The 14869-nt window shown below is 41.1% G+C and overlaps 3 protein-coding genes across 5 annotated transcripts; 2 read left to right on the forward strand and 1 right to left on the reverse strand.

Moving 5' to 3' along the window:
- Positions 1 to 118: 118 nt before the first annotated feature.
- Positions 119 to 6461, forward strand: terfa (telomeric repeat binding factor a; the record flags this gene model as incomplete). Of its 2 annotated transcripts, XM_079163242.1 has the most annotated exons (13): positions 119 to 269; positions 671 to 766; positions 935 to 1071; positions 1155 to 1241; positions 2158 to 2298; positions 2655 to 2779; positions 3024 to 3563; positions 4241 to 4339; positions 5006 to 5122; positions 5212 to 5340; positions 5632 to 5714; positions 5805 to 5851; positions 6185 to 6461. In XM_079163242.1, 13 exons carry the CDS (start codon positions 119 to 121, stop codon positions 6344 to 6346), a joined length of 1914 nt encoding a protein of 637 aa, XP_079019368.1. In that variant the 3' UTR covers positions 6347 to 6461. The 2 variants fall into 2 exon arrangements, with proteins under 2 accessions (XP_079019368.1, XP_079019369.1); XM_079163243.1 differs by lacking the exon at positions 5006 to 5122.
- An 84-nt stretch (positions 6462 to 6545) lies between these two features.
- nip7 (NIP7 nucleolar pre-rRNA processing protein) lies at positions 6546 to 8876 on the reverse strand. Its single transcript, XM_079163261.1, has 5 exons — positions 8737 to 8876; positions 8539 to 8625; positions 8316 to 8454; positions 7551 to 7691; positions 6546 to 7096 (listed from the first exon to the last, which is right to left on the reverse strand). The coding sequence occupies exons 1-5, from the start codon at positions 8790 to 8792 to the stop codon at positions 6977 to 6979; spliced, it is 543 nt and encodes a 180-aa protein (XP_079019387.1). The 5' UTR covers positions 8793 to 8876; the 3' UTR covers positions 6546 to 6976.
- A 42-nt stretch (positions 8877 to 8918) lies between these two features.
- cdc42se2 (CDC42 small effector 2) lies at positions 8919 to 13834 on the forward strand. 2 transcript variants are annotated; one of them, XM_079165053.1, is made up of 5 exons: positions 8919 to 8998; positions 10698 to 10937; positions 11496 to 11597; positions 11697 to 11775; positions 13150 to 13834. In XM_079165053.1, the coding sequence occupies exons 2-4, from the start codon at positions 10884 to 10886 to the stop codon at positions 11769 to 11771; spliced, it is 231 nt and encodes a 76-aa protein (XP_079021179.1). In that variant the 5' UTR covers positions 8919 to 8998; positions 10698 to 10883; the 3' UTR covers positions 11772 to 11775; positions 13150 to 13834. The 2 variants fall into 2 exon arrangements, with proteins under 2 accessions (XP_079021179.1, XP_079021180.1); XM_079165054.1 differs by having other exon boundaries at positions 8952 to 8998; positions 10785 to 10937.
- Positions 13835 to 14869: the final 1035 nt, after the last annotated feature.

A 14869-nucleotide genomic window follows, 5' to 3' on the forward strand; every position in this document is an offset into this window, starting at 1 on the left:
ACAGACGAAGAGCTGCCTGAGAGAATGTATTCAGGGTTTTTAACTTATGAATTTAGCCCCGCCTTCACCGAGAGATCCTTAAGATGAACTCCATCCAGCTTCCGTTGATGGTGTAAATATGGCGGCAAAGGAAACTGTAGTCAGCAACAAAGCTGAAGTGGAAGCTACTGTCAACCGCTGGATAGTGGACTACTATTCATTCCTATCGTTAGAATTGTTTAAAAACGAGAAATACGAAGAGTTCTGTGCTATTAGAGATTTAATTCACAGTAAGTAACGCACTACTTCACCGTGTGCTGGCCTCTCACCCGACGAGGAGTTTGTTATGCTAGCTCAACTGTCACTGTAGTTAGAAAAACGACAGTGTTTGGTAAGAGATCAACTTTTAGGGTTGTGGATTAATGTTAACTGCTTGATTTTGCAAATGTACGCTCCGTTACCCTCCCCCAACTCCATGTAGCACACAGTATACGAATTAGCATATATACTTTTTATTTATTTATTAAAGAAAAGTCACATCCTCCATCGTCTGTGATGGTAGCCCCAGTACTCCCACTGGACCATACACAAATAAAAGGATTTAAATAGAGTGAATTAGAGCCTCCTATGAGTGTGAATGTATTTATTTATTTTTTGGGGAATGACAAGCTAACTCCTTGTCTCGCTCTAGGTGTCTTGGCTCGTCCCCTGGAGTCCTCTGATGTCATGCAAACAAAGATCCGATTGTTGCAGTTTCTCTCTCGGATAAATGACGGTGAACATCTTGGTGAGATCAACCGTAATGCATTCATCATATCACTAACTTTGACGACGAAAGTGTATCCTTACTTCCTAACTGTTAAACCGAGTTCAATGCTAGTAGGTTTGCATCCAAACCTACCGGCACATAGCGACCCAAACACCACAGTGAACGTTGCTTCGTCTGTGTTTACAGACCTGTTGTTTGAGCCCGATGAGTCCCTTACTCCTCTGGAATCGGCCCTAACGGTGCTGGAGAAAATAAGCCAGGAATACAGTACGTCATTGCCGCAGCAGGATTTCGAGAGAGTACGCACTTCATTGAAAGAGATGGTGAGTGGATTTGTGTTATTATTTTTGACAAAGGCTTATTAAATCAAAAGATTCAGCTTAAATTCTTTTTCTTCTGTCCGTAGGTGGTGGGGATGTTCATTAAGAACAATCGGTTCGACAAAGCAAAAGAGGTGCTGAACAAACACTTTCCCAAATCAATGGTTGGTAAGGTGAGTTAATCAACTTCAACAGCACCTTCACTCAATAACTCCAGTCAGCATTTAACTTCCTCTCTTTTGGTTACTGCATTCATGTGGTCATCAGTCGCACTATGAGTGCATTGTTATGGAAAAGCTGCAGTGTCCATTGGAAACACAAATGTTGTGTATTGAATCATGAATCATCCATGTGACAATATTACAACTAATGAAATATAATGATTAATAATAAATAAACTAAACCGATAAGTTTGTGATGAAAATCAATATTTCTTCTTGTGATCGTTGGTATTTATTCTCAACCATTGCACTTCTGCATTTTTGTTTAAAATGGACACAAACAGTCTGGACGTATTGACATGGTATGTTCTTCCTTTTTGTGTATACAGTTTTATTTATATATTCTATGTACATAAAAGCTAAATCAGCTAATCAGAGCAGCTGGGGGATGAGTGAGCAGCAGCCTCCTCGTCAAACCTCTTGAAGAACCCTTTTTGCTCGCTGGCTCCATTCAAGTCCCCTTCAATCAGCTGATTGTAGTTGATGGATCCCGGGGCCTCCACATCTCCCTTGTTTTTGAGTTATTCGGCTCAATCTCCGTTCTGTAGTCACCCCTCCTCCAGCAGCCCTCTCCTTCAACTGTGTCTTGCAAAGTAAATTGACAATTCATATGAAGAAGCAACAGATCTTCTTTTAAATGGCATCCTCAGTCATGGGATACAAACATCTATATACAACACTTGTCTGCTTGTGTGTGCAAGACCAACAACCAAAATGTAAAATATAATCAGGCTATTATAATTAGATATACATATTGCATATATCTATACATTTTGAAGAAATATTCATGATGGTTTAGGTTTAATTTTTGGTGTGCATGCCGTGTGTGTGTGTGTGTGACACTACTTGATGTCTGTGTTCTCTGCAGAAAGCGATATTCATGGGTCTCATCAAGAAGAAGAGTAACGTGCATGAAGTCATCGAGCAAATCGACTTCCAGCAGTTCAAGAAAGAAATGTTGGCTTTTTGCCAGAGTCTCTGCCCGTTCAACGTTCCCTTTCTCCACAAGGTATGTTTTAGGCAAAAGATAAAGGCTCGTTGCATTGAAACATCTATTGTTCTAGCTTTCTTTATGTTGATGAGATATTTCTGCTGAATGATTGAATATTAAAAGTTTCGGTTTGAGATTTTAAAGCCCTTCAAAGTTAACAGCACACACTTTGATTATATCAAAAGATCTTTAGAAGCACATTCAGCTGTTAACTTTTGAATAGTACTTATGGCTTAAGTCCAATAAGAAAGCCTTACCTGTAATGACTTACACATCTGTTCAGCCAATCCACAGATGCACCACTGTTGATTTGCTGCTGTTGGTAAATGTCTTAAGACTTATAATGTGATTTGGTTTGTGTGTGTGTGTAACAGGCTGCCGCACAGCTTCTTGATAAAAGGATTGCGGAGCAAGATGTCAATGCCGATGGACCTGATGAGCAAGACGAAGCAGTCCCCTCCTCCAGTCCACCAACAAACACCATTCAGTTTGTCCCATGGTAGGCTCTTCCTCCCTCTCAGTTCATTTCATCATTGGACTGCATAATAGCAGCGGTGAAACGGACACGTTACAGTTTGAAAATGTGACACAAAGACATCCATTGTGTTCCCTGTAGCCAGGTCTTGTCCCCAATACCTCTCTCTACAGGCTGGGATGCTTCCAGTACAATTGTATGGGAACCTTTCCTGTTCTAAGCTAATATGTTTACTGGAGACCCTTCTTGTCTCTGTCCTATCTACCAGTAAACACACAATAATCCAGAGGACCAGGCTGGAGATGGCCTACAAGGCTTTGGCTGCAAGTTCAGGTGAGGGAATATTTGCTCAGCTGGAGGAAGAAGTGGAGAAAGAGGAGCAGGCGAGAAAGGAAACCCTTTCGCGGCGCTTCTTCTCACCTGCTCCCCGGAAGGCCACCATTCTGGACTCGGAGCAGGATGGGCTATTTCAGAGAGACTCTGGAAGCCCCATGGAGGCTTCCCCAGCAGACCAACCACCACAAACGGATGCTGTCCTTCAAACAGAGTCGGGTTGCCTTTCAAAGACACCCCCGGCGCTGAGAAAAGGGCACCTTAACACTGTGGCACGGCTGGTGGTGGAGCCGGACAGCCAGGGGAGCTCTCAGTGCACAGCAGCTGCACATGAGCAGGAGACAGATGTCAGAGCAGAGGAGCCAGCACAGCCACCGGCTATACCCGATAACGACTCTCAGAGCCTGGTGGCAGATATTGAGGTTTCCAAACCCATGCGGAAGATCCCCAGACGAGCCAACAAAATTTGCAGCAGGTAAATATTTATTTTCAAGACGCATACTTTTTGGCTGTATTTAGAAGTCACTTTTTTTTACAAGGTGATCACAGAATACTACAGAGTCGAGTGATTTGGTCGGGGGTCTGTAATTTTACACATAATAGTTGCGCAGGTGTGTTTTCACTTTCAAAAGATTTACCGTCTCCACCAGGCGGCTTTAATTAATTAGTGGAGATGATGGCTTCCACTCTAGTGGTGTCTCAAGATGCAGGCGGTAGCTTTGAGCTCCTCTCACCTCAGGGATGGAGGCCTGTCTGAGCACTCAGGGTGTAACACAGAGCACTCATTCCAATAATACTAGTTCTGAATTAAACAACTATTCCAATAAAGGAATTAATTATTATTGTGTAGTAGTGAGTCCAGTTTGTTTAAAAAGGGTAAAAGCATTGTATTTTAAAGGAACTATTCACAAATGTTTGAAAACAGGAATGAAGGTGTCAGTATCGGGTCCCATTTGACTAACAACATGACATTGATTGTCTGTTTTCCCAAAAATACGTTCCAAGTTCAAATGATAAAAATGATTTTAATGTAGGTTCTGACGACACACAGTGGCACCATTTCAAAATATATGTTTTGCACCTGGCTTTGTAGCTTCCTGTTGCTCTGTATTGCTCGGTGAGTGTACTAAAGCTGCTTGTCTTGTCGTGCAGAGCCTCAACTAGTTTGGTAGAGTCGTCAGCAGACAGCGAGGAGGACCACCCTGGCTCCGTGGGAAAACACCACGACCAGTCCAAAAGTTTACTCAGCAGGTAAACATAACGCTGCTATATGGGTTATTACTATGTTGTAATCTTCAGGTATGTTGGTGAGAACACAGGGCTGTTAGGATAGCAATGACTGTCTCATCTTTCATAACAACTTAACATAACAATCAGATGGGAAAACACCGGCACTCACAGATTAAGAGTCCTTTATATTTATTATCTAGCTGAAACGCGTTTGTTTTGTGCCGTAATAAATAAGAAGACCTTTTGTCTCTGAGTGTCTGTGATTCCTTTCTGTTGATCCTCGCCACTACCGTGCACTTGATATCTGTGCGAGCTGCTGCTTCCCACAATTGTCCTTATTTTACACAAGCTCCGAACCGAATGAATTGAAAAAGTTTGCATCACAGGAGTAAATGAAGTTTCGGTATAATTTTTAACCTAAAGAAAATCATCGGCTCAATCAACGTAACGAATTCCAGGAATATTGTGGAACCACAGAAACTAATTCCTGCAACTTTACTGTGAACTACAAGTCACTTTTGTACACATTCCAGTTTGTTATTCCAACACTTCAAGTCAATTTAAACTAGGAACCTTAAAGCAACACTACTTTTGTGGTTCACATTTGATTCCACTTTATGGGATCTGGCAGGAAATGAAATCCTCTTTACGTAATGCTTGACTTGAGTCTCAACTCTCATCATGCAGTCACTCCACTAAGTCAGAACAGCCTGCATCAGACAGTGAGGAGGGCCCACAGGAGTCACCGGCTCTCTGCAAAACACCAGTGCGGAGAAAACTTCGTAGAAAACTTCTTCTCAGAAAGCAAGTCCAAATAAAACGATGTGATGTCACTATGTTGGTTCATGATTCAATGACTGTCAACATTTGATAAACGTTGTGTTTACATGCAGGGTTCCAGAAGCCGTCTGTGTCATAGATTCCGCGTTGGACAGCTCACCCGAACTGTCCCCCGTCCCCCGAACGAGCTCTACTCCTAACAAGGACTCTGCTCAAGACCAAGCTCCTTCCCACTCAAAATGGTTAGTGAACATTAAACCAGCAGCTCAAGCATGACGTGAAACTAAGTATTTTAAACCTTCACCAAAAGATAATTCAGCATGCATTTGGGTGCCTTAAAGCCTAAGACTGCCACTAATGACAATGTATCTATTAATCTATTAAATGATAAATTTTCCTCTCCAAATTCAAAATTCTGTAGTCTATGTCATTGTGTAATGCAGCACAAAGATGGTTATTTGTTTGTCACAACTGTTTATCAATTAGCATCATGAGTCGGGGTGCCTGAAAATAAAGTCTGCTCTTGTTCACAGGAAACAGCTGTACAACAATGCAAAGGAGAGCAAGGAAACGTGGAGCGATGAAGAATCCGATTCCGGCTCCAGAAAGAAAACCGGTAATATTTCTGTTATGTTTCTACTTAATTTTTTTTTATAGTTGTGAACATCTTGTTCATGTGGTAACGTATCTTTATTTTTACCCAAAGGAGTGCACAATGAGAGCACCATTTCAAATTCGGGCCACAGGAAGAGGGTAAGCGCAACAATACATGTTTGTAATATTTAAAAGTCAACAATTAACAAATAATCTGTTGTGCTGCATTTATGTTCTGGCGGGAAGTCTTGAGATTGAGAATTGGCTACATTCACAAGATAAGACGATCATTCAGCAAACGTGTATTTCTAAAAGGGATTTGGTTTATTCTTACGTTCAAAAAGTTAAACATTTGCTGCCGTCCTGCAATTCTAAGATGTGATTGTTCCAGCACTACACACGCACAAAAAAAAAAAAGTATGTGGTCAGTTGCATTAACTCAAACAAAAATAAAACAAAGCATAGTAACCTTGTGTTCCTGTTGTGTTGCAGAAGTGGAGTGAGATTGAGACAAATAAGTTGAAAGAAGGGGTCCAAAAATTTGGGGAAGGAAACTGGACAAAGATCAAATCATATTACTCCTTCAACGACCGAACAAACGTCAACCTCAAGGACCGATGGAGAACACTGAAGAAATTGAACATGATTGAGTAGTTCAGGAAAAGTTCCAAGTGGCCAGATGGACATTATACAATGAACGGTTTCCACCTCTACATTAATCTCTTGGTACCTACGATGAAATAAATTGTTCTCAGGGGCACTTGGGTTATTCCTCTTGTTCGTGTGTCTCTTTCTCCTATTTTCAGCATCAATCATGTTTCTATATGTTATTGTAGTTCAATAAATTTTCGGGGTTAAATGTGTAATTAGTCGTCTCTTTATTTATAGAAAAGAAAAAAGGAACTGCAAAGGTGTCTTACATGCATTTTCACTGCAGCCATACTTCAGTAGCTAGCTCGCCAAGACAAAAATACAAAGATAGTATGGATTTATTTTAAAGATGACATTTACAAAAGAAGATCACAGATCATTTTGATCAGGCAGTATCAGGAGGCTCTGAATAGGGAATCCTGTAGCTGGGTAGATTAGAGTCAATAGAGTGTTTTTTGTTTCAGTCCCTACACTGTGCATTGGAATCATAGGACAGTTGTAACATCTGCTACTAAGACACTCTTAGATCCAACCAACCTCTTCCGAGTGAAGAAACCTGCTGCTCTGGGTGTGAATTTCAGTGAATGTTGCCGAGCATGAAATGGGTTGAGAAAAAAAGCTGTTGATGCATCTTTATGTTAATGTGTCTTCATTCCGGATGAACTCCCCTACGTCGGCCTGGTGGAACACTACGATGGACATGGGGTCCACTTGCCGACACTCCTGGGTACACTTGGCTGCCACTCCAAAACCCTGAGAAACAAAGACACGTGACTGGTTTAGAAACCCCCCCTGAACAAGGACAAATATCTGTTTGTCATATGATCTAAATGTAACTATTCTAGCAAATACGGTATTCTGAATGATGCATTGTTGTGAAGAAATGCACTCTGATCTAAGTGCCGCATATGCTCTTATGAGAGCAATGATCCCATGTGCATTTTCAACATGAGTGGCCCCAGGGCCTTCATATTGACCCATATTAGCCGACCACTATATCTTCAAAATAAACAACAGTTTGGTTTTCTAATCATTGGGAAACTAAATGGGTGAACCGCAATTTCAATACTTAAGGTCCAATATGAAAATTGTGATTATTTTTTTTTGTTGTTGTCCATGAACCACGTTCTAACACTCATAGGTTAACAAGAAAAAAAAGTTGTTCTGATTTCTGTGAGCAATACGGCACCATATTTCCAAAACTTACCAGAGGCACATCTGTCAAGGAGTAGACCACTACTCCCTGGTACTGCATCGTGTTCTCAGTGATTCTCCCAAGCCCAGATTTCATCACATGGTTCCCATAGAGGAAAGACTGCTCTGATCCAGGTTTCAACCACACCTTGAACTAGAAGACATGACAGGAAGCTTCAAGTAACTCATATATGCATGAGATAAAATGTTCTAATTATATATATATTTACTATTTAAAAAAAAGGAGAATAGAACAGGATACACTGTATGCACAAACAGTCATAGGCCAGTACATTATCAACACAAATCTTTATAATTGAAGGTAGGCCCACCGGGACAGCCTGAGAAAGATACACATGCATACAAAACATCTGGGGCTGTAGAATGTTCATTATTAGATTATTAAAGCCAAAAATACAACTAAAATTGCAATTCACGGATGATAGCATTGGAGCAAAGACAATATAGGATACAGAGAACAACAATGTAAGTATATTAACGTATTATATTGTTAAACAACCTATTGGCAAAACAATCTTCATATTGACCATACGGGTGGTCTAATCTGTGGCCCTCCAGAGTACACTGCTCGTGCTATAAACTTTCCATAGACTTAATTTAACATCAATGCAAAATGAGGCTCTACTGAAAAGGACTTCAACACGTGTACTGCCTCACTTTATCCATCTCCTCGCTGCACCTCATTGGCAGTGAGAAGGGAAGGGATGCAAATGATGGCAGCAGAGACATATAATATAAATGTAGCATCCATACTGACCTTTGCATAGGGCGCGAGGAAATCCAGAGCTGTGATGTGCAGGCGGAATTTAATGGTCTTTGTGAACTTTCCAAAACATGTTCCCACGGACACGAGCTTGTCCCGAGAAATGTGTGTGGCCAACTTCAGAATCTTCTCACTGTGGAGAGACAATGATATTTTGGGATTTCTGAATGATCTACAATCATTACGGATAGTTACAACATGTTGTGTCCTGGATTACCTCATGTAGTACACACGGTCATTGTGCAGCCTGAAACAGTAAGAACCATCGGGTCGGTCCACTAGTAGTTTGATGTTGTCACCGATACTGTTGTGGGAGAAAAGACATGGCTCACACACGCTGGCTAACAAGGATGCTACCATGTTTTAATATATATGTCATTTGAGTCTTAATAGGGGAGCAAATATGTCCACTTACTATTTCGAAAGCTTCTCAAACATGGTTTTCGTCTCTTCGTCGGTTAGTGGCCTCATCCTGAATATCTAAAAGCTACTTTAATCAGAGAACAGTTGTATCTCTGGTGAGAAGCGTGACAACGTGGGTCAACACGGAAACCGTCACACTTTACGGCGGAAGTCGGCTGACGTCATCAGTGAGCGTAGTTCCTGGTTATTTTTTTTGCATTCTTTAGCTTTCAATCGATCGTTCGTCTTTACTCCGATAAACCGGTCGTCGTCTGGTAAGTTTATTCTCTTAAAATCATCAAAACTCTTAATAATGTGTTATTTATAGAGCCGGTGAACACTGACGTGAGCATTCATTTGTTTTTACATTTCGTTTTTTTTGTTGAACATTGGAGTCACACCTTCGAAAAAACGGGCTCAGTTAGCCTGGTTAGCTAGCTGTCAGTGGAAAAAAACACGAACCTGTTAGCTCGGGAGCTAACAGTGTTAGCAGCTGATAATGCTAACGCTGGTTATCGCTACAGGGCAACCACCGCGGGCTACTAAAGCAATTTGAATACAGTCATAGATGTTACCACCAGTAACTATATTGACTCTCACTCGGTTGTGATTTTCAGCTCGGACCCGCCGCGTGATGACGAGAGTCTTTGCCGCAGCGGGGCGAAGTTACATAACATTAATTTGTTTGTATTAATAGCGATCACTTGCGTGTGATCTGAGGCAGAGCAACGCGTCGGTTTTAATGGTTTCAACATTCATTTAGATCAACATTAACCACTTCTACTGTGCGCTCAACCTCTGGCTACTGATTCACCTGCATTGAGTGCACAGTGTTCAATGTCAGCCAGAATTACAAATAAGGAAATCTACTTTGTCAGCATTTGGCAGATCATTTGATCCTCTCTGTCTGCAAGCAATGATGGCTGAATTAAATGCCTAATACACATATATATATATATACTTATACACAGCAAAACCACTATATCCACTGACACATATCGAAATATCTCGTCCTGCTGCTGCTCAGTCATACTTAAAATGTACAACTCATTCATTAAAATACATTCGAAGCCTTTGTTCCTGATGAACTATGTTTGAGACAGCCTTTATATTCAATTGTATGTTGTGTCTTTAAAGTTACACTCTACATCTTCACACATGTGACACATCCAGAGTCACCATTTGGAGATCCTGTATTCTACGAGCATTGTGTGTCTCATGATATGTCATATGTCATGTTGAATAGTAACAGACAGCAGAGGTGGTTTCAGTCATTTTGTCAGATGCTCCAAATTTTCTGTTCTCCATTTTTTGTTGTCTGTCTCTAGATTATTTCAGCTCCGGGGGAGATATTAAAAATGGATTTCTTATAATAGCAGCGGTGATGATAACACCATAATGTACAGTGGAGCATAAGCCGATCAGTGGCCGTGTTTATAATGAAATACTTTGTTGTTTACACAAGTGATGACTTACAGAAGGTAAAGTAAATCATGTTGATCACTTGGACAACCTGTGTTTAGAGTAGGAGACTGCTCAGGATCCCACGTAGAAACATACAGAGCACTTTGAGCCAATTTTGAGGGCACGCCTTGAGAATTGTACAGTAGTTTTTAATGTTGTACTACTTGCAACTAATTACACTATGATAACTTTAGAATACCCCCAAATGTATATGTACGGTAAATGTAACAGCAGTTTAAAAAAAGGAGCTGTTTTTCATCAGAGCTATATATACACCAACGTCCATGTCTTTAGGCTTGACCTGATTATCTGTCGGTCTTGCCAGAAGAGAGAGCTGCTTAGGAAGTTGCACGCTAGGCACAAAACTGGGTTCTCAATCAACCAGCACCAAGCACATGATGCTACTTCTCACTTTTAACTATTGTTATTAGGTGGTACACATCACCTATGTATCAAAGTATGTTGGCGTTCAATACATTTATTTTTCCTCCGTCTTTCGCCTGTTGACAGGAGCGTGCTGCCCTGTGTTGGTGGGGGGGGGAGTTCTTGTGCCAACGGTTCACCCCAGACTAACCAGTGGTCTGCGTCTGTCATCAGTTTCCGGCGTGTTTGTGGCAACACTGAACAGGAAGACAGACGCAGAGAGACGTCTCGACTGAGAGCGGAAACTGCTGCGGCTTCTTCGTCAGCCTCAGAATGACTGAGTTCTGGGTTTGTTTCAGCTGCTGCATTGCAGAGCAGCCACAACCCGTGAGTATGAAATCAACTCCAAAGACAAATTGATTTACTCCATTTTAATGTAGGGGTCAAGTGGGGAAAATTGGTCCGACATGTGTTTTAATATCTAGGTGAATAAACAGGGCAGTGTTATGCAGTGTACTGGCCCATGTGTCTTCCACTAGACTCAAGCTGTGAATATAATGACTATCCACCATATAATTGCAGTTATGTCGTGCCTGAAATATATATTACATCCACTTGTTTTACTAAAGAGTAAATAAAAAAGTGGTATAGCGCCACATCCTGCTGCATGACACAACACTTACTTAGAATGAATGAGGTTTATTTTTGTGACATTGCGCCTCATTGTAGTCCTCCAGTCTGTCAGCTAACAGATTAGATAAAAGGAACCACGAATGTCGACCTCAGTCTCTGTTTAAGCTCCAGGTTCACTACTAATGAAAGAAAGTGTCAGAATGTATACAGGAAAGACTCAGCAGGCTATTGTTTACCTCTTCTCCATCCCCTCTGATTATTATCTTCAGTTTTTTTTTTTTTAAGCGTTTTGTTTATGGTACTCATTTTCAGAAACGGCGGCGACGGATCGATCGCTCCATGATCGGGGAGCCGACAAACTTCGTTCACACCACACATGTAGGCTCGGGGGACATGGGCCTGGGATTGGCATCAGTACGTTTTTTTTCGTCACATTTTCGGAAATATTCGACAAACGGAATGAAGCAAAAATTAGTTTTCAGTCGATTAACATTTACACCTTGATGTCTGTAGGTGGACCTCGTTCAAGCCCAGATGAAATCTAAAGGGGGCTACGTGCACGGAGGATCCGAAGGTTCTCAGTTGTAACAAGGTGAGAGATTCTCTACTCAGTGGAACCACAGAACTTAGACCACAAAGCCGCACAAGCCCAGTTCAGACTTGTTTTATGCAAATTAATATTTGTGAGCACTTAATGTTCAAGTTTGTTTCTCAGGAAAATTCGATCACCTACATCTTTTATAATATGAGCAACATGCAGTATGTGAGAAGGTTTATTTCCAAGTTCCATACTGTAATCTAGTGTTTAAATACAAATATATTTTTAGACTGGAATCTAAAGACTTACATCTACGACTAAAAGTCCCTGACTTGACCCCGCCCATGCTTTTCATAACAAACTAGAAAGCAGATCTCCGCCAGATGTGTCTGCAGCTGCCACTGCTGTAAGGCGTCATAAAACACACTTCATACAAACAAACAAGCGGAGATGTAAGCAGGCAATCGACTCGTATGCATCATATAAGACATTTCATACAATCGTGCCAAAACAAAATTAAAAGTCACTAAGCTGTAGCAGCAGTGTGCTCAGTGGTGTGAGCACCGGAAGTTCTGTTAGCTGTTAGCCAAACACACTGTGCGAAACTCTAAAAGTGAGCGGACTCAGCTGTGTTGTCACTAGCGGCCCCTGCCGGCAGGGCGGGGCGGTTCAGAGTAGTGAGCGAGGAGTCAACAGGCAGTCAATGGCACAACGCAACAGGCAATAAAAGCTGTTTTGATGCAACAGAATGCAGTGTAAGCCGTGGACAGACAGCGGGGCACACTCAATCATGTACGCGACCGGTCACGTGATCGTCCTGGGGGAGATAATAATCGCAAAGCATGCTTCCACATGACGGCAAGCTGGTCTTAAGTAGCCTTAAAAGGAAACTGGTGGACCGCCTCGGCAAATATTTGCACTGTACTGTATATGGTCATGTTTTATTTGGGGACTTCAGCACTCTCCCTTGAAGGAAAAATGTCCTTAGTCATTAGCTTTGTTGTGCTGATAACTACTTCCATTTTCCTTGTGACAGTGACTCAGCGTTCAGGAGAATGTTTTCATCTGTAAGGTTTTTTATTTCTTAGTTTGATTTGGGCAGTAGCATTCCTTTCTACTGGTTTTTAACTGGTTAACTATTAATGTTGCCCACTGCCTTGTTTTTAAACTCCCGCTGGATGTTGCCACTTTCATTTTCTACTTGTCGACCTCGTCCATCTTCAGCCCAACAATATCAAACATGACATCCCAAAAAGTGACTTCTTCACCCAAACTTTGACTGAACAGGCTCAGATGTGACGGTAGACTATTGTGATTTGGCCTCAACACACACACACACACACACACACACACACACACTCACACACACCTCCACTATCAGTAGCAATTGAGATCCTAACATTTGTTCCACTCTTTTCCCCCCCGCAGCCCTTCAAAGTCTTGTGGAAACTACTGTTGTTGATATGAGGAAGCGTTTTCAAAAAGCAGTTCTGTCTGTAATGGACGCAGGACCAAAAGATGAAACTACTGCTTTTCCATAATGTTGTATATATTTTTATTTTCCATTCCTTTTTTTTTTTTTTTAATGAAAGCACTGCTATCCATTTGCTGCCATACTGTTGCACTGTAAAGAGTAACTGTTAAGAGTAGATCAGAGGGTTTAGAAAGCTCATAATCTCAGTCAGACGTATGCTTGTGTGGATGCATGAGGAGAATATTTTCCAAAATATTTGCTGTTGTAGCCCATTTGGATGCCTGTATTTATTATCTGATTTGCAAACGGACCTCATGGTGGCTGGGCCACGCTGGAGATTTGGAACATTCAGTTTCTTTCTTTAATTTTCAGAGGTTTATCAAAGGACAGGTAGAGGCGGCGAGGCAAAAAGCGACATGTTCACTGTTTTTATTCTGAGAAATACTCATTCTCTGAGTTGCTTTCAGGGTTAAAGATTGCTGTCTTGTAATAAACTTGAAATGAGTAGAGTACACTGGATCATACATTGTACACTCACACTTGCTTAGGAATTTTGCATTGATTTCAACTGTTTTTTTTTATACTCATTTAGATTTGAACCATATAGAATTTTAATAAACTATGAACTTCTTTATCTGCCTTCTGAAGTCATGTTCATTATTCGTTTTACTTGTGTCGTTTGGCAGCTTGATGCTGCAAATACTGAGCTCTGGTTCCAACGGGATTCATATTTTTCTATTTTACCAACAGTAGACCAAGAATTATACGTGGAAGTAAATCACACCGCGAACGCAGCCACAAATGTGGGCCAGGTTTCATACAGTTAGCGGTATTTTCAAACCTACTGTACCAAACCTGCCTACTGTATGTCCATCAATGCCTTCTTTTTGGGTCGTTGTGCTGCTGTTCCTTTTCCCTCCGCACAGTTTGTATTTCACACAGTGTCTTTTCATGACATCCTTTTTCTTTAAGTTTTGGGTTGATCCACCCCATAATCTTGGCACAAATGATCTTGTCCCTCTGGAAATCTTCATAATGTATGTTTTTTTTTTTTTTTTTAAACTCGAATGTCGGACCTCTTAAAGCTGACGCGTGCTACTAAATACTTGACCCACCTTTTGTAGCAGTGTTGCTGCAATGTTAAAAGATGTTTCATTCAAGGAGAGATCATTTTCTATAACGGGTTCCTCTCGTAGGGGAATGTAAATGAGTGCAGCTCTTATTGCCAGATTACGCTGGTTATCAGTTGTGCTAATGATCAGAGTGGAGTTATCATTCTCCCTTTTTATTGACTGGCTTTGTCGTCCCTCAGTATTGTCAAATGTAGTCCAAATTTCAGAACCGGGCTCCATTGAAAATACCTTTTTCTTTTTTCTTTTTTAAATAGTGACAGAGCAGCTGCAGTATGAATATTTAATGCATGGCCCCTGCTACTTGGGGTGATCATCATGTACACACTGCTCATCACTACTTACTGTCATTCTGAGTCAAAAAGTGAAATGTGTGGAGCGAACCAGCAGGCCTGGATTCATCAATACATGTCGTTATGTGTCCTCGATGTACATCTTATGATTCACTAACAACACAATGTGGTGGTATTAATAAGTCAAGCAAAAGTGTTAGTAAATTGGTGTTAAATGCGTCCTATTGTCATTCTATTTATAATGAAAGAGA

Source organism: Pholis gunnellus (assembly GCF_910591455.1).
Source record: "Pholis gunnellus genome assembly, chromosome: 1".
Classification (NCBI taxonomy): domain Eukaryota; kingdom Metazoa; phylum Chordata; class Actinopteri; order Perciformes; family Pholidae; genus Pholis; species Pholis gunnellus.